This window comes from Miscanthus floridulus, chromosome 6 (genome assembly GCF_019320115.1).
Source record: "Miscanthus floridulus cultivar M001 chromosome 6, ASM1932011v1, whole genome shotgun sequence".
NCBI classification, from domain to species: domain Eukaryota; kingdom Viridiplantae; phylum Streptophyta; class Magnoliopsida; order Poales; family Poaceae; genus Miscanthus; species Miscanthus floridulus.
In genome coordinates this window covers 16850112-16869539 of record NC_089585.1, presented here as the reverse complement: position 1 = coordinate 16869539, position 19428 = coordinate 16850112, and the positions used below count along the sequence as shown (strand labels likewise).

The window sequence follows — 19428 nt, the reverse complement described above, 5'->3', positions numbered from 1 at the left end:
AAATGAGGTTGTCACGGTTGTTTCTTGATGGCACTTGCTAGTCTCCATTTCTTTATTTAACGTGCATAAATTGCTAGTACGTACATGTGAGATTGCTGCAAAACGACGCGTCTGGTTTGGAGTTCGACATTTGTCCGGATGTTTTTTTTAATTAACGAGCGCGTCCTCAAGATTTGCTCTTATCGTAGCGCTACGTAAAATAAAATCATGATAGACGACGGCTCGAGCGCAAACCAAACAGACGGATCAGCTTCGGTATCCAGATCAGATGATTATAGACGGGGTTGTCTTGCAAACTAAACGTCCATAGAGCAAGTATAACAATTAACTTATAGCCAAGCTAATCTATATTTTTTTGCTGATGTTGAAAAGAGAGGATGGCACGAGCTAATCTATATTTTTCTCTCATGCAACAAGCTGGGCACGAAAATATAGACAGTAGTGAATCCCAACAGAGATGTATGTGAGGAGGAATAGAAAAAGAAAAGAAAATATATAATAATAATAAAGAAATTTTGTAGACAAATAGAAGGCTAATTATTATATAGGTTGGGTCTTATGTCTTGACTCAGCCAAATACTCGGCTCTATTATTAACCTTGCTTTTGCTATGCTAGATTATCTTCTTGGGACACTGATAAAAACTCGGTTTACAGTTGACAATACTACCGAGGTGGCTGTAGTTAAGCTACTGCCAAGCAACACGACTCTCTGTGGCTAGCACCTAGCAAAAAGCGGCTGAGAGATGTTCAGGCCTGTTCGACTGGTATTAAAGTCGACTGAAGCTGTTTTTGTTGTGAGAGCTGATAAGCCGGCTGAAAAGTAAGCGAACAGGCCCTGCCGATCATCGGCGGCGCCCAGCCCCAGCGACGACGGCGGAGCGGAAGACGTTGGTTAGAACGGTCTTGGAGTGGAGCGAAGCCCAGATCATGCCGAGACCCTGACAAGTGATCGACAACCAGCACAGTAATAAGAAGACGATACCAAGACGAGAAAGCCTCCTGAGTCTGCTGACAAAAGGAAGGCGATCGAGAGTCCGCACCTCCTTGTACGCGAAGGGCACGTTCACCTCGCGCACGGTGGCTGCGTCGGCCGTGACGCCGACGGCGGAGAGCAGCACGGCAACGCTGAGTCCGCCGGCGCTGACGACGGGCTTGACGGTGAGGTCGTCGAGGATGGCGTAGCGGCATGCGGACCCGGCCGCCTCGCCACCGCCGTCGGCCTTGGCGCACTTGACCTCCACGGAGGTGAGGCCGTGGCAGAGCAGGCACCGGACCCCGCGCTTGTCCGTGACGCGGTAGCGGCACGGTAGGAAGTCGCGCCCGCGAACGTCGTCGCGCGCCTTGCAGCGGTAGAAGGTGTCCCCGCTCCGGCCGGCGCCGCGGCCGGTGGTCACGGCGGATCCGTCGGGGCGGCGGTAGAAGGAGGCCTCGAGGAAGTGGACCTCCGTGTCGCGCCTCCGCCGGGTGGCGGCGCAGCAGGGCGCGCAGCGCAGGGGCACGCGGAGCCGGGCGCCGGCGACGCGACGTCGCTGCAGCGGCACCCGAGGTGGTCGCAGCGGAAGAGGCGCCACGCCATGATGCCCCTGTCCCTGCCCTTGCCCGCGGGCCTCGAGGAAGCGGCGGAGGCGCCCCGCGGCAGGAGGGCCTCGAAGGCAGAGAGACTGGCGTAGCAGCCGGCCACGGAGCAGCTCGTCGACGGCGGCGCGAGGGTCGGCGAGGACGGAGAGGATGAAGGCGACGGCGTCCTCGCCTGCCTCCGCGAGCACCACGCGGCCCGTGGAGTCGTCCACGAAGAGCCGCGGCGGTCGTCGTGGTCGTGATGGTGGCCTCGGTCGTCATTGTCGTTGTCGTTGAGGGGAGACCGGGAAGGAAGGAGGGGCAGCAAGGCCACAGTATATATGTTCAAAAATCAAAACCTTGGCCGAGTGCACAGTGTAGGATGCCTATCCCTGTTGTAGCTAGTTCGTTGTAAAACCAGACCTTTTTTTTTAGTTTGTTTTTGAAATTCAAAAGGTTTGGAGTGCCAAGCTGGCCTGGTCACCACGTTTGACTGTTACCACCGTCGAGGCGCGCTCTATCCGTGGATCACAGGACGACGGTTTGGAACAATCCAATCAAACCAGAGGAGTGGCACCTCAGACACCTGAGACTAGCGCACGGCTAATCGCTTCTCCCTTCGGAAGGACCCGCTGGCCATCTCTTGTAAAACTAGATGAATTTGTTATTTTGTTGTATTGTTAAGGCCAATCTCAATGGCTAGTTTTATTGCATGGTTTCCAAAAATGCGACGTCATCTAGAGCGAAATGAAACGGTGAATAAAACAACCTCAACAATGTAGCGTTTCATTTTATTATATATTTCCAAGGCTAAGCAAAGCATTTTGCTGCACGTTGTTGGGATCAAATGCGCCGCAGAATATTCTACTCGTCGTGCTCTGCCGAATCTACTGGATCCATCCATCTTCACTGGTTCAAGGGGATATGGGGACGGCGGACCTTGACACCACCGCTGGAGCCCGAGGGATGCGTAAGGGATGAGGAGATGAGATGAGTGGAGATGGCAGGAGAGTGCGGAAGCGAATGCCACATGGGATCGGAGGAGATGAAACGATAAACTTCAGTGCAAGTTTCATGTGTTTCCAATGCATGGGAAATGGTGCTAACTCGTTTCATCACCATGAAACTCTAGTATATTCTCTTTTTTCATTAATGTTATGCCAAGTCATCATATTTGTTGAGATGGCATATTATTTAATGCCCATAAAACTCACAGGTAAGGCCTAACAGCATCTGCCGGCCATATCTCTGCTTTGTTCTCCTTGTGGTAGATGCTACACACAGGATTTTTAGTTGTTGTTGCATACAACAACCTGCACTGTGGCACCCTAGTGGTTGTTTGGATCTCTGTAAAATATAAACATGTTTTTTTTTTCATTTCTTTTGAATAGTTGAATGAGTTTTAATTAGGATTTTAGGACCGGTCCCGTTCTAGGTAGGTTAGTTAGTTAACACGAGTTCTATTAAAGACTAGGAAATATATTGGTGTGATTCAAACTAATGCAATCCAATACTTATATTTTATGAAACTTTTTGTGTAAATAATAAATGCTTGATAGTTGTAGGTTATTTTTCGGATGGACTATATTGCTTTTGGTTAAACTACACTTTTAAGGACACATTTTTGTTGTCAATTTCATAAACATCAAATTTCACATCTAAGGTATAAACCCCATGAATAATTGATGGTGATGGGAGAACGAGTGGCGTGTGTGTGAGTGTTTCTTTTTGAAAGATGCATTTGAGTGTTATGCAAGCCACAAGCGCTCACACAGCCCATATGCCATCTGTAGATTTATGCTAGTGCCACCTCTGACATGGAATTACGCCATGGCCTACCATAATCTCAAATGTCATATGCATATCTCCGCAAACAAATAGAAATTAAATGTCATGTTCTATATATATTATCACAAATATTATTTTATTCTAGGGGGTGGGGGAATCCTTACTCAATATCCAAACTATTTTCAAGCAATTTCATTCATATGAATAATTGATGGTGATGCGAGCACGAGTGGCGTGTGAGCGTTTTTTTAGTTGCATTTGAGTGTCATGCAAGCCACAAGCGTTCACACAACCCAGGGATCTATGCTAGTGCCACCTCTGACATGGAATTGCCTAGCAAGCCCATTGCTACCATACCCCTGCTCTTTCTTCCTCCTCTACTTGGTCTTAGCACATCTCCAACAATCCCATTTCCTCATCCCAATAAGAAAAAAAAACAGTCTTTTGCGGGGGGTTTTGTGATGCAACACTTCACCAATTCCATCCCAATAAGATTTTTTCCCTCAGCCAAGCAAAATCTACCCCCACCCCTCAAAGATGAGGGAACATGCACTCCCCCTCCCTGGATACTTCATTTTTTGGCGAGTGATACAATCGTTGGACTAGTGGAGACAGATCAACCATGAGCTTGATGAGAGAGAGAGAGAGGCGGATGAGAGAGAGAGAGAGAGAGGCGGACTACAATGAACCTGCTGATTTATGGGGCTGCAAGCCTGCATGCAGAGACGCTTTTTGGTAGGAAACAGAGAACTTCACAAGCCTGTTCGGGAGGCCGTATCGTATCGTGAATTATTTACTGCTGGCTGGTTTGGTGTAAGAGAAAAATACTATTCCCGGCTGAAAATTTACGATCGTTTACGAGCAAGCGAACAGACAAGTTCATATATAGAATGAGCGGGGGCAAGGTTGCTCTTATTTATTTGACTGATTTCTCTTTCTCTTCTCTTTGCTTTTGTCTCCTTGAGCATCAGCATGTTTTGCCAGGACTCCGTCTCCATGGGGTATGGGCAGATATATCACAACACAGTCAGGAGTGACCAATGAAAATTTCCTAATAACAAGCAAAAAATTTCTATCACTAACAAACAAAAACTTCCACCACCAAATTATTGTTGTAGATATGATTAACAAAACTTATTTTTATTATAACCTGTATGGGTCGACGGTCCAATTAATCAAACAGTTGAATAGTATTAAAATTAAAGTTATGATATATTTACTGGTAAATATTTCTGTACTTTGCAAAAAAAAAATCTATTAATGTTGTACATTAATTCAATAGGACAATGTTGGCTAATATATTAATTTATATTATGGGTGTTATAGTCATCATAAAATAAGTTATAGGTTTTAAATTTATAAAAAATGATAAAACATAAATAGATCTTTACCATTCATCAATAATGTGTGATTGTTTGTTATTTCTTTCGTTGCAACTCAAGAACATATTTGCTAGTATAGAATAGAGATCGGTAATGCCCCTTACCTGATGTCCGAACGGACGGGCGCTTCCTCCAACCGTCAACCGCACAAAATATATCGGCTCGCCCACAGAACAACGCGGCCGACTGGTGGGCTTTTTCTGTCTGCTCGAGAACAAAACACTCCAGACACAATTTAATCCCCGTCTTCCCCATGTTCTCCCTTCCTCTCTCCCTTCCTGCACGTGCTTCGCAAGTCTTCGTCTATCCTATGCTCCTTTCTCCCCATCTATGTCCGCCTTTTTGGCTCCTGTGCCACCATCCCGCGCCACGCCACGCCGCCATCCATCTCGCTCATCACTGAAGGGGAGGCCTGCGCCTGCGCCCCCATCCACCTCGCTCGTCGACAGGAAGGGGAGGGCTGCGCCTGTGTGTACGCTGGGTCGTTGCTGTGACTTCCTCCTAATCCGAGCTTGCTGGTTACCAAAGTTCTCCACCAGGTAGGCCGTGCCCACCGGCGACGCTGTGTTTCAAGTGTTTCAGGCGTTTCAGACTTATGTTTTAAGTGTTTCATCTGGATGTTGCAAAAGTAGATTTGGGATGTTGCATATGTTGCAATGAGAATAAACGCATGTTGCAAGCATATGTTTCAAGTGTTTCAGTGGTATGTTTTAAGTGTTTCATTTGGATGTTGTAGAAATATATTTGGATGTCACATAACATGCATGTTTCAAGCGCATGTTTCAAGTGTTTCATATGTATGTTGCAAAAGTAGATCTCAATGTTGCATATGTTGCTATGGCTATATACGTATGTTTCAAGCGTATGTTTCAAGTGTTTTATCAGTTTTCAGTCGTATGTTGCAAGTGGTTCAATTGGATGTTTCAAAAGTAAATCTATGGAGCACATGTTGCAATGGCTCTAGTGGTAGGGTGCCGCGCGTGGGTCACCGTGCGGGTGCCTTAGGCCGGCAGACGCCTCCATGTTGTGCATCTGCAGATGGTGTGAGAAAGGCACGGATGGGGTGAGGTAGGCATGGCGGGCGGGCTCATGTCTGGCACGGCACGGCAGGGTAACGGTCCTCCTGTTACGTGGGCGCGACAGGTGCGCTTATGTTACGCGGGGATGGGATGGGACGGGACACGGTAGATGCGTTTGAACGGGAACAACGTCGAGATGTCTCAGCCCTTCGGCAGTTAGACGTGTTCGGATCCTAAAAGGATCAGATGACATCGGGGAAAGACGTGCACTCTGTTGTTATTGTTATCTAAAACTGGCTCCTAGGAAAACTCTCGTGGAAATTGGGTTCGCAAGCATGGGAGTCCGTTGGGTGATAAAAAAGACAGACCTACCCTTACCCTTAAAGCTGTATACCACCACCCCTCTCCACAACTTCCCATCCGACACCGTCCACGTGATCAAGGTTCTCTTCTCTCCTCGCCCCTTCTCTCTGCCTCCGTCCTGAAGCTTTCCGCGACTCCTTTCGCATCCTCCCTCGCCGTAACCACGCTGCTCCTCCGGACCCCTCCCCAAACCCCGCCGGCGCGGCCCCCTCCCTCTCTCCCTCTCTCCGTCTTTCCCGAGGTGGCGGCACAGCGGGAGGCCACGGGTGAGGCCACGCGTCGGCCCCTCCACCGCTCCCGCCCCGCCTCCCCTTCCTCTCCCCCTCTCTCTCTCTACGTGGTGGCGCAGCGAGAGGGCCCGAGCTCAGCGGCGTCCGGGGCGACGGCGCGCTGGGGGTGCGCCGCAGTGGCGCGAACGAGCCTTGGCGCTGGTCTCATTGTTGCTATCCATCTTTAAGAATGGCATCTTGTCAGGATCCTCCATAAAATTCCTTCATGAACTCATACACCTGGGCCGGTTTCATCTCTGCTTCTCTTATTTGGCCAATTAGTTGCCTATCTGCTTAACACGACGTTGGGACTTCAGCTTGTCCGATTTATTTGAACTAGCAAGATAATGATTGTGATCAAGTACAACCTTTTGCACTTTCCAAATCCCCTCTTTGCTGACACTAAATTGAACACGAGCATCGCAACCTGTTCTTGTGATGTCCCTCTGATGATCCATTATTTCGATATACTTGGTTACTGCAAACTATATGTTATCTGCTCGATGCTTTGTACTGCTTTTTCGAATGCTGAACCCAACCTTACCAGCATACTCCCTCTGTCCCATATTATCTGTCGTTTTCGGTTTTCATGCCACAAGTTTGACTTGATTTGTAGAAAATACGTACAACATTTGTATCTCCAAATAAATTTATTAAAAACTAGATTAAAAGATCTTTCCAATGATACTAATTATGTACCATAAATATTAATATTTTTGTAATATATATTTTATCAAAGTTGTTTCTCGGGAAACGAAAGCGACAGATATTTTGGGACGGAGGGAGTAGGTGTTGTACATCTCATAAGCTTTATCCTCTGAATCAAAAGCCATTCCAACTTCTGGATTAATCAAATTTTGCACAACTTTATCAACCACCTGCTATACAATGAGATAGAAATCAAAATTATTTGACAAGGAATCAATATTCCACACCTAGATATTTTTTAAAACATACTAGTGCACTGCTACAAGCCTTCAGGTTCAGGCACAAGTGCACTGCTACAGGACTTCAGGTTCAGGCACATGGGCATCGAAGGGAAGAATAGCTAGGAGAAGGAAGGTTCAGTTTCATGCAGGTTCCTCTTAAAGCTACTGAAGCCAACAATTTGCTAAAGTGTGTGGGCATAGGTGCACGAAGTATCTTGTGAAGTGTATTGCATAGCAATTGGAAGAAGCATCAGCCTGTTCTGAAATTTTGTTGACGGATATCTCGCAAAGGTTACAAAGGACCCAAGTAGATCGGTGTACAAATTTTTCGGTGTAGCTGAGATAATAGGTTTCGTTCTGAAATTAAAATTATTTCACGAGGAATTCATGACTACTAATTGAACGAACATCTCATACCTCAACTGATTCTTGTTCTGCAGATTTCAGTAACTCTGAAACTGAGGTAGTCAAGGGCAATGTGGGCGTCGACTCGTTGGGTGCATGAACGACCCCCTGTGAGAAAACAGAAAACACATGTTGAGATGACATGTTTCATGCCTAAAAATTGAACTAACATCTTGAACCTTAACTGATTGGTGTTCTACAAATTCCGGTAATTCTGAAACTGAGGTGGTCAAGGACAACGTGGGAGTCGACTCGGTAGTATCATAGACATTTCCCTGTGAGAAAACACAAGTTGAGATGTTCTGCAACTGTTCTGACTCCTGACAAAAGAAACTTAAGCCAAAATTGTGCAATCATATCATTGTGCGTTCATAGTGTTCCACATACATACCTTTATTGCATTATTATAACTCGTGGATGAAGAACTAACGCCGACTTCATCATCGAGGATTGGAATATGATCAGCAGCACCACTGCTCAAGGCTGGGTTAGCCTCCACGATGCCATCTGCTGCAGCAGTCAATGGTGAAGACAATTGCTCGGTGTCTGATGGAGTCCACAAGGCCAAGGCTGCTTCGTCTGCGTCGCTGGGAGAGGGAGACGCCATCGGGCACCTCAACTGGCGGAGGATAGAATCCACGGGCCACGGCGGAGCTCTCTCTTTTTTATCTATCGTGGCCTGTTGTCGTGGGTGTTGGTTACCGCCACGATGGCATGCTCGGCTCGTCAGAGACGAAGAGCTGCAGCGAGCCGAGCCGTGCACTGGGATGGAGATGTTCCGAGCCGAGTTCTCCCAGAAGCTACCGCACGGACACGCGTCAGGCGCGGACGCTCGGTGCTCACGGTGCGGCGTGCGGTCTTCCGGCTTCCCGCACCCAATTTTCTTTTCTTTTTTTGACTAGGAAAAATGCCCGTACGTTGCTACGGAGGAAGTGCATTTCTAATTGATACGATTTAAATATTGTTTCACTCTTTTGACAATTAAAAGAGCAAAAAAGGATATGGACAAAGGCTAAAATGTCGTAAGAGTTCTTTTTCGCACGACTGTACAAGCTGATTTAAGAAATTTGAGTGCTGTAAACTGGAAGCACATATTGTGAAAATGGTAACCGTGGGTTCTAGAGGAAGTTCAACATGAGACGAACAAAGTAGAACAGCTAGGTATGGGGTTTTCATGGATACCGTAAAGTTGCATTTGTTTTCAGCTCCTCGCATATCTCTCTATTGATGCAAATGCTGGCTCCTAGCTAGCAAAGCCCTTAAAACATTTGTGACCATCGAGGTTCTGATGATGTGACGACCTGAGCTGATGATAAGTTTTCTTGTTCATTATATACCTGGCACCCTGAAAAAAAACCTAACATCAGGTAAGGTGCCGTGAAGCCTATCAAAAGAAAACTGACATTGTTCTTATCAGTTCTGTCACTGGTAAGGAGTGTCTCAGTGGCATATATATAGTTAGAAGGTTATAAAGGCATATAGATACAAGGTTATATGAAGCCTATCAAAGAAAACTGACATTTCATGAAGGCACCATACACCTCCGATCGAGAAATTTGGGAACCCAAGCATTATCTGCTACACCAAAAAATTGAACTCCCCAACCAAACCCCCACAAAAAAACTAATCTCAGTTGTACCAAAAATAGCAAGAGCTACCCTTTATCAACTATCTATTTCCTCATTTTTGCTCCCCCACTCTCTTCACGGATCTGTACAGCCCACCACGAGCATTAGCTGGCCAATGATAGCAGCAACAACAGCAACAATGCAATGCCTTTACCAAGCACTTCTCAAGCAACATTTACTTCATGAAACTCGACATGCTTGAGTAATGGAAATTGGTGCTAACAGGCATCCATATGCTCTTCTAGTAAATCACGCAAGTCTGTGATGCAACTGAAGAATACATGAACATCATTTACAACAGCATAATATGGAGTTTCAACATGCATTTGAGATATATTTCTGATGTGCAACAAGTATCCTACAAACAATTTTGTTTTCATTGTCACTATGGAAGAAGGGGGACAACAAATATATAAGCAAGAAATTAAGAGTAAGCTGATAGCAAATTTGCAATCTCAAAACGTGCTCATTTCCAGACACAATGCAGTTTCATTGTCCTGGTTGTATGGTACACTGATCCAGCATCTTATGATACATAAGCATATCATTCTACTTGTAGGACATACATAAAGCATATCATTCTACTTGTAGGACATACGTAACTCATTGTTCTCAGAAGTACTTCTGCTGAGCTATGTCATTATAGAAAGTACCATTTATCTATTTGCTTTAATAAATTTCCAGTTGGGAGCAACCCCTCCTGTTCCCTTCAAAAAAGAAAAGAAAAGAAAGTGCTACTCTGATATGGCGGGTGTGAAGTCTGATTTCATCCACATGAAATTCAACCATCAGTTGTAAATGAAATTAAATAAATAGTCAAGCACACAACACTAAGCCCATGAAAAATCGGTTCACTTGGACATATCTCCTGCACTCCAACTCTCCTCCTTCTCTGTAAACCTAGACAAGCACCACCATTCCATCAACAGCAGCTCCTTTGACATGCCAAATCAATCAAAGAGCACGGCTTGGACCACAGCTTTGCACCAACCACCAGCCACATATTTTTCCCAACAATTTGCTAGCATACATAAACTCACATGGTCTTATTGGCGTTAGCGTATAACAGGCACGTGGAACTGGGTGAGTATTTAGATCCTCTAGAAGAAGTCCAGCGTGGTGAAGAATTTAGATTGTGAAAAGGTGTAGTTACCATGGAGTTCAGTAACTACACAAATTATTAATTGCTTTTGTTGCTTGTAAATAAACATCTCCTAATAGCAAATGTGCAGTTAGCATGGAGTTCATTACTAACAAATTATTAGTTTATTTTGCTGCAAAGGATCAGTTAGCATGGAGTTCAAGAACTACACAAATTATTAATTGCTTTTGCTGATGTAAACTGACAATCAGAGTTACAGTTCCAATCATAACCAGATTAACAAAAATTTTCCAAGCAAGAGTCCATGCCACCGCCACCAGACCGGCGGCCAGCCGCCACCCCGGCCGCAGCCTCGCCACCGTGACCGCTGCCGGCTGCCGCGCCGCTCAGCCAGGGCCAGCCGGATCTGGCCGTGCGGCCACCGGATTCGGGGCGGCCCCCGCCTGCAACGCCACCTTCAGGACCGCGGCTTTTTTTTATCGAAGAAGAAGAGGAAGAGGAACGACGGGACGGAGCGACGAGGAGTGGAGCGTCATGACTTTTCCATCCGAGCGAATGGGCCGCAATTGGGCTGAAAGCTAGCCAATGGCAGGACGGTTAGGCCAGTTTAGAATGGGCTGGACGAAAAAAAAGGCCAGAAATTTTGTCTTTTTATTATTACGGATAGATAGATAGATTGGTCCCACCAGGCAACGAATTCCCCTGCCATGCGTTTCTTTTTTTTTATTATTTCCTTTTTCAGTTCTCTACATGAGTCCATTGATCCAAGCTGTACGTAGGACGTACTGAGGCTTGAAGCTGTACAAATCCACAGTCGAAGCAAAAGCAACTGAAGAACTGATGGCACAGAAGAAGCATGCAGAATAGAAAGGCCATTACAGTGATATATACTAGTGCTTGGTTTATCGATCTATCATATCCTATCTTATTATTGACTTTAGGGGTATTTTACCAGTTCATGTAACTGCTATCTGGCAGTTAAAAATTCCTCCTAGAGTACATTTCTTCCTCTGGCTATTGTCCAAAAACAAATTACTGACCAGAGATAATCTGAGCTTAAGAAGAAAAATGGATTGGAATGAACAGCTTGGCCTACTGCCCCGCCTGACACAAGCAAGAGCAAATTCAAACCTGCCGTTCTTCGTGGACTTGGTAATGATAGCCTCTTGGGAAATCTGAAAGATGAGGAATGGAAAGATCTTCCACGGCAAGAACCCCAGCTTTAATACCTGGCTCGCAAACTTTAAAAACCAATGTAATCTTCAGTTGCTTAGATTTAGAGGAGACCTCTGGTCTTCCTTTTGCGCTTGGTTAGATGCCTTCAATTAATTCCGCGTTGTAAGTTTGCTCTGTAACTCTCTTTTGAAAATTTTATAAAAGTTTGAGGCACTGTGGGGATCTTCCCCACGGTCTTTTCGGTCAAAAAAAAGAAGAAAAATGGATGATAATACTTGTTTGTTTTGTATAGAGAGTGAATCGGTGCAGCATCTCTTTTTTGAGTGTGCAGTTGCTAGACAAGTTTGGGTCTGGATTTCTGAAGTGTTAGATAGAAATGTAGGTAGTTCTTTTGAATCAATCGGCTCTATGTGGTTAAGTAATAAGAGATTTTTAGTTAATAACATGTTTTGTGCTGCTGCCCTGTGGGGGCTTTGGAAACTGAGAAACAATCTATGTTTTCAGGGTTGCCTTTGGAAGGATGTGAAAATTTTGATTCGGCATGTAGTCAATATGCTTCAAAACTGGAGGTTGCTGTGCCCCCATGAATATCTCTTGGAGTTCAATCAGAAGTTGGGGAAGCTGAGAACTATAGCTACAAGACCCCATCTGCTTCCTGGTTGCCCCAGGTAGGAAAGACCTGGGAGAGCTACCTCTACAAACACGCGCATGACTGGCAAAATCAAGCAATACCTGAGGATGTGAAAGATCACTTAGGCCTTGTTCGGCAGTACCTGTATTGGTGCCAGGCCCATATCCAATCCAGGCCAGGATTGAGTGGCCACTAGAACCGGGCCGTCGGCCAGGTTCCGTTCCGGACTTATGATGCTCCGGCTTCGTTCCGGGCCAAATTGGAAGGGGAAAGGCTCGAATTGAAAGTTTTGTTCCGGACCAAATCTAACTGAATAGCCAATCTTAGCCCGACCTGACTTCAAACTGGGCCATGTCAATCCGGACGGATCAGGCCGTGTTCCGGGCCGTTCCCGTGGAAACGAACGAGGACTTAGCTGGTTTTGAAGATATGGCGGGGAAGGACAATGAAAACAAGTGGATTAACCTGGTTGAATTCAAGACGGCTTGGCTCATGTAATACTTTGGTTGGTGTGCGTGTGTTTATTTGTGCTCGATGTTGAGCTGGGATCTCTGTTAAACTGGATGATGCTGTAAACGTTCTGTCTTGGATAATGCTAAGGCTAGGACAAGGCCCTTTAACTCTAAAAATATCATATCTTATTATGAGGCCAAGAACAACGTAATAGGCGATTAACACACATATCCTATCGTATGAGGCCAAGAACAACAACGTAGTAGGCGATTAACACAGGCAGCGATGCCAACGTCCCGACTATAATCCTGAAAATTCCAAACACATGTATGCACAAATCAAACATTATATACATTATAATTACCATGCATAAATATGATCACAACATTCTGCATTAGTTTGCATAATATACAAGGCAGGGCGTCTTAAAGAAATACGGGCACAAACCCGTTCGCGGAAAAAATATACAAGGCAGGGCAAACATGGGTCAATTACGGCTGATAGACTAACTAACGATGTGTGTGTCTCGTATAGGTGAATAGGACTCGTGATTGTTTCAAATCTGTAAATCCTCTTTCTATGGGTTGCTCTCTATGATTTTCTCTCGTAGTGGCAAGTGTTCCCGAACTATAGTGCCACGACGGGACCTAGGGCCTCGTATGGACGCATACGATTGTGCCGCTGGGTGTGCGCTGGTGCTTAAGTACGTGTGGATATGACCTGCTACGGCTATAGTTTTATGCAACCCTTAAAAATACTTTTCTCTAACTGTGTCCGTTTTAATGGGGGTAGGTCCTGAACGATCGACTTCACAAATGGGTTTGTAGAGCTAAGGAGTTTGGGGAGGTATAAGGCACTGACATGCATTATAATAATGGCATCATGCATCATGCAACTTAATTAATAAACAAATATAATTTTTGTGTAATTTTTTTGAATCTTATTGGACGTACACATAGTTCAACTTCGATTTTCTTTCTTTAAACATGTAGAAATTCATTTAAATAATAGAAAATACCAAATGCACGCAACAAATCTCGAAACTCCTACATGGCAACTTATATGCTGTCTATTACATCAAAATGTGTTGGGGGTATACAAGTTCAAGTGCTAAGAGCATCACAACATCAAGATGTTGATCTGAAATATATACTCTAAAGTGTTGAGATGTTATCTCCAAATCACTTTGAACCTTCAAGTGAGTAGAGAAGTTTCTACCACATTGTGTACGTGCTTCCAGTTGTACAACAAAGGATGCCAAAATTCAAATAATATACTGGCACTATTTGAAAATAATGCAAAAAAAAAATTGAAATATTGCCAAAGCAAACCACTTCAAATCACAACATAGCGGGGATGCCAAAATTTCGTATTACCCCACCTACTGCTGTGCCGCCAAAATTGGGCCCAAAACCACGGCCTCCCGCAGCTTGTCCCCCCCCCCCCCCCCCGATTTTTTTTGCGCCTCCCGGTTGAACTGAGCCCAATCAGAACTAGGGTCCACTGTCAGTGTCCTCGGTGTAGAGCGAAATTTGCGACTGCTAGCCGGCCCATATATTGTTGGGCCTCTTGGGCCAGTTCAGGTCGGCTTCGCGAGCAGCCCAGCGTTGCTACGCTTATAAACTCCCCGGTCTCGTCTTCGTCTCTCCCGCACCGCAGTCCGCAGAGCTCCTCCGATCTAGCAGCTCTCGCGAAACCACCTCCAGCAGCTCGCTGAACCACTCCTCCGGTTGAGGCTGAGGGCGTCTACGGCGACATGAGGGTGTTCGTGAGGAGCTTCGTTTGGAGCGTTGCTGGAAGGACTATGGCCATCGAGATCAGGAGCGGCGACACGGTCTCCAGCCTGAAGGCTAAGATATGCCTGGAGGAAGGTAAAAGCCACTCCTTACTCCACTGCTCGTTTCGGTTTGCTCCGACATCCTGTAAAAGTTGAACTTTTACATGTTAGAGGATCGAATCTGTGTAAAATAGAACATGTTTAGTTTGTGAATCTCCATCTAAAAGTGGGACTTTTATCGCTCCTTGCTCCACTGCTCCTTTGCTCCAGCATGAACATGTGTTAGATCGACTCTAAGCTGAATTCCCATCTAAAAGTGGCACTTTTATCGTTAACTGTGTAGGTATTGTGCCAAGCCTGCAGCGCTTGATGTATGGAGGGAATGAGATGGACGACCATCGCAAGGTGGAGAGCTTCGGGCTGTACAACCAGTGCATCGATCTATCCGTCCGCCGCTTCCCATAGGTTAGCGATCATATCAATAGCTTCGCATCGTTGACCGGTCTCCTGTCCCAACAACTTGGTCAGCTCAGAGGATACTTCTTTCACCCGATCTCAGTCAAGCCTAGAGTGAAGCATCAATCTGCAGTGAGGCCAGTCCACCGCTATAGTCTAAGGTACGTCGGGGTTGAGGACAGCCGTGAACTCCTCCTCGACAAGCACCTTCCCGTGGAAGCCTCTGGCTACAACTGCATCGATAGCCATCTCGGCTTGCTGGTCCTGCAGCGACCTATCAACAACGGGCTACCATGATTCATGGTCTGGGGTCCAGTTTTAGAAGAATTTGCTTGCCTGCCCCCACCTCCAGTAGAAGCCCTGCAACAGAATGCGGCCTTCATTTTGAATGACACAAGCTTCAACATTAATTTCCCAGAGAACATTGGAGGCGTGATCCTATCGCGAAAGGAGGGAAAGCTGCTGGAGTTTGAGCTTGTGTATGTCACCATGGAGAGGGAGGGCACTTCGACCTCGGTGGAACCACGGGCTTGGATTGCTTCCTATGATGGGAAGGATTGCTGCTGGAACTGTGCTCCACTCTCGATGCCTCTAGAGATCAAGGGACCCTTGTACATGGACAGATACTGCGTTCTAGCAAATGGGCAGGTGTTTTGGCATCTTCATGGGAGTGTCATCGTTAACAGGTCGATAATCTCACTTGATCATGTACGCAAGGTTTTTGGTGTGGGGCTTGTACCAAGGGCTGAAAATAGGTTAGGGGAAAACTCTGATGGGGCACTGATAGCGGGCGCGGTGGCGCAGCAATATCCATTCCATGAACATCTCCACCTAAGCCAGAGTCTGGCGAAGGGTTATTGGGAGTGGTCACCGATGCTGCTCCCTCACTCTGATCTTTCGAAGGCCCTGAATCAGGTTCCAGCGCTGAGCAGTCATAATAGGAGGGTTACTCGAATGACAGACTTCGACGCAGGCTGGCCCTAGAGCGTTCTGATCAAGACTAGTGGAAATGGAAAGTTCAAGTTTCATGTCGACTCAGGGAAGCTCGAGCGCCTCATCACTTCTGATGGACTGGAGTGGGTGAAAGGATCAAGATGCCCAAGAGGGGGGGTGAATTGGGCTAATTCTAAATTCTCTTGCAATAATCAAATCCTACGGATAGCCCAATTAACCCCTTGTGCCTAGAAAAGTGTTTATATCAAACTAATGCACAACAACCTCTCAACCTATGTTCCAAACTTACTCTAGCAAGCAATTGTATGAATGTAAAACAAGTATTGAATTGCTCAAAGTAAATTCTCAAAGTAAGTGCTCAAAGTAAGTAGAGAGAGAAAGGAACGCGGCGATGTTTTGCCGAGGTATCGGAGAGTCGCCACTCCCCACTAGTCCTCGTTGGAGCACCCGCGCAAGGGTGTAGCTCCCCCTTGATCCGCGCAAGGATCAAGTGCTCTCTACGGGTTGATTCTTCGACACTCCGTCGCGGCGAATCACCCAAAGCCGCTCACAACTTGAGTTGGGTCACCCACAAGCTCCGCCGGGTGAACACCAAACTCCCAATCACCACCAAGCCGTCTAGGTGATGGCGATCACCAAGAGTAACAAGCACGAACTCTCACTTGACCACGCGAAGCCTAATGAGAAGATGGATGCACACTTTGCTACTCTTGATTTGCTAGTGAGGCTACTCTCTTGGATTCTCAAATCACGAACACCTCACTAGGATCTTGCTCTTCTTGGCACTCACAAACATGTTTCTCAGCTGTTGGAATGAGCAAAGGATGCTCCACTCACGAGTGGAGCTTCTATTTATAAGCCAGCCTGAAAAACTAACCGTTATGAGCTTCTGCGGGATGACCGGACGCTCCGGTCGGGATGACCGGACGCTCCGGTCAGTTCAACCCACGAACCAGCATTCAAGTGATGACCGGATGCTGTCAGGGTCCGGTCAGTACCGACCGGATGCGTCCGGTCGCTCTTGGATGCTTACTGTAAACGACCGGACGCTGGATACTCAGGGTCCGGTCACACTGACCGGACGCGTCCGGTCACACTTTTCCAAGTCTGGACCCTTACTGGAGTTGACCGGACGCTGGCCCTCAGCGTCCGGTCACATGACCTCCCAGCGTCTGGTCACACCAGACTTGATCTTCTCGGTCAAATGAACTGACCGGACCCTGCGGCCAGCGTCCGGTCGCACCGGAGCCAGCGTCCGGTCAGTATTTGACCCTCCATTCACTTCCAACTTCCGAACATATGTGAATGAAGTTTGCTCCAAAGGATCTTAGGCATTCATAGGAGCTACCTAGAGCTAGTTTTAACAAGTGTGCACCACACCTAACTCACTAGACTCAACTAGGTCAAGCTACCCGTTCATACCCCCCTTCATAGTACGGCCAAAGGAAAAACAAAGTCCTAAACTACTCTAAGTGTCTCTCCAACTCCAATCGACACTTAGAACTAGTCATCCTTAACCTTGTCGTCCATCCTTTGAAAACCGAAACGATTCCCATCGTAGGGGCATGACAACCTCGATTGCCCAATCGATCTCCATTACCATGACCTAACTTACTTGTCTCTGCAAAACACACGTTAGTCATAGTAATCTTTGTATTGACATTAATCACCGAAATCCAACTAGGGGCCTAGATGCTTTCAGTGGGGTCACCCCATTTTTCCTTATTTTCGTTAGAGTGATTATGCACTGCTTTAGTTTGTCAGTTAGTGATTCTACACTGCACTACATTAGAGTAATCCTTATGTATGTTAGTTTGTCAGTTAGAGTCTAGTTGTTACTAGCTTATTATAGAGTTAGCTCAGTCAAGTCTATCTGTCAGCTTGTTTGAAGCAGGATGATGGTCGTGATGGTGAAGATCAGAATCATTGAATGTCATTTCAGCTAAGCGAATGGAACCCTTGAGGATGGTGTTCTGCTCTTAGTCCTGTCATGCTGTCTTCTGTATGGCCCTGTGTGGTCATCTTTTAAGCTAGTTCCTATAATAACTGAATGCATTCGCTCCTTCTATCTGGTAGAAGTAAACTCTAGGCGTAGTTAAGTGGTAGTAGTTTCTGACTCTTAGACAGAGCCTAGAACTACTTGAAACTGGTTATCTCTTGCTCCCCCCTCCTTTCCTCTCATATCTAAAACTTTCACATGTATTTTCGTTTTGTCATGAAATGGAAATTGGGCCCAAAACCATGGCCTCCCGCAGCTTGTCCCCCCCCCAAAATTTTTGGCGCCTCCCGGTTGAACTGAGCCCAATTAGAACTAGGGTCCACTGTCAGTGTCCTCGGTGTAGACCAAAATTTGCGACTGCTAGCCAGCCCATATATTGTTGGGCCTCTTGGGCCAGTTCAGATCAGCTTCACGAGCAGCCCAGCATTGCTATGCTTATAAACTCCCTAGTCTCATCTTCGTCTCTCCCACACCATAGTCCATAGAGCTTCTCCGATCTAGCAGCTCTCACGAAACCACCTCTAGCAGCTCGCTGAACCACTCCTCCGGTTGAGGCTGAGAGCGTCCACGTCGACATGAGGGTGTTTGTGAGGAGCGTTGCTGGAAGGACTATGGCCATCGAAATCAGGAGCGGCGACACGGTCTCCAGCCTGAAGGCTAAGATATGCCTGGAGGAAGGTAAGCGCCACTCCTTACTCCACTGCTCGTTTTGGTTTGCTCTAGCATCCTATAAAAGTTGAACTTTTACATGTTAGAGGATCGAATCTGTGTAAAAGAGAACATGTTTAGTTTGTGAATCTCCATCTAAAAGTGGGACTTTTATCGCTCCTTGCTCCACTGCTCCTTTGCTCCAGCATGAACATGTGTTAGATTGACTCTAAACTAAATTCCCATCTAAAAGTGACACTTTTATCGTTAACTGTGCAGGTATTGTGCCAAGCCTGCAACGCTTGATGTATGGAGGGAATGAGATGGATGATCATCGCAAGGTGGAGAGCTTCAGGCTGTACAACCAGTGCATCGATCTGTCCGACCACCGCTTCCCACTGGTCAGCGATCATAGCAGCAGCTTCGCATCATCGGCCGATCTCCTATCCCAACAACCTGGTCAACTCAGAGGATACTTCTTTCACCCGACCTCGGTCAAGCCTGGAGTGAATCATCAATCTGTAGTGAGGCTAGTCCACCACTATAGTCTAAGGTACGTCAAGGTTGAGGACCGCCGTGAACTCCTCCTCGACAAGCACCTTCCCCTGGAAGCCTCTGGCTACGACTGCGCCGATAGCCATCTTGGCTTGCTGGTCCTGCAGCGACCTACCGACAAAGGGCTACCATGATTCGTGGTCTGGGATCCAGTTTTAGAAGTGTTTGCTTGCCTGCCTGCACCTCTAGCAGAAGCCCTGCAATAGAATGCGGCCTTCATTTTGAATGACACAAGCTTCGACATTAATGCCCTAGAGAACATTGGAGGCGTGATCCTATCATGGAAGGAGGGAAAGCTGCTAGAGTTTGAGCTTGTGTATGTCACCATGGAGAGGG

At 46.4% G+C, this 19428-nt stretch overlaps 1 protein-coding gene across 1 annotated transcript; it reads right to left on the bottom strand.

Annotated features, from left to right (window-relative positions):
* Positions 1-508: 508 nt before the first annotated feature.
* Positions 509-7857, bottom strand: LOC136460279 (uncharacterized). Its single transcript, XM_066460047.1, has 4 exons — positions 7726-7857; positions 7178-7257; positions 1042-1828; positions 509-939 (listed from the first exon to the last, which is right to left on the bottom strand). Exons 1-4 carry the CDS (start codon positions 7855-7857, stop codon positions 844-846), a joined length of 1095 nt encoding a protein of 364 aa, XP_066316144.1. The 3' UTR covers positions 509-843.
* Between the last annotated feature and the right edge of the window lie 11571 nt (positions 7858-19428).

What these genes read in the sequence shown, in the direction of transcription:
- LOC136460279 (XM_066460047.1), bottom strand. Translation starts at nt 7,857, where the DNA reads ATGTCATCTCAACATGTGTTTTCTGTTTTCTCACAGGGGGTCGTTCAT. An exon ending in CAGAACAAGAATCAGTTGAG is followed by an intron (nt 7,258 to 7,725) that starts GTATGAGATGTT and finishes ATTGTATAGCAG; the next exon opens with GTGGTTGATAAAGTTGTGCA. An exon ending in TGCCCTTCGCGTACAAGGAG is followed by an intron (nt 940 to 1,041) that starts GTGCGGACTCTC and finishes ATCACTTGTCAG; the next exon opens with GGTCTCGGCATGATCTGGGC.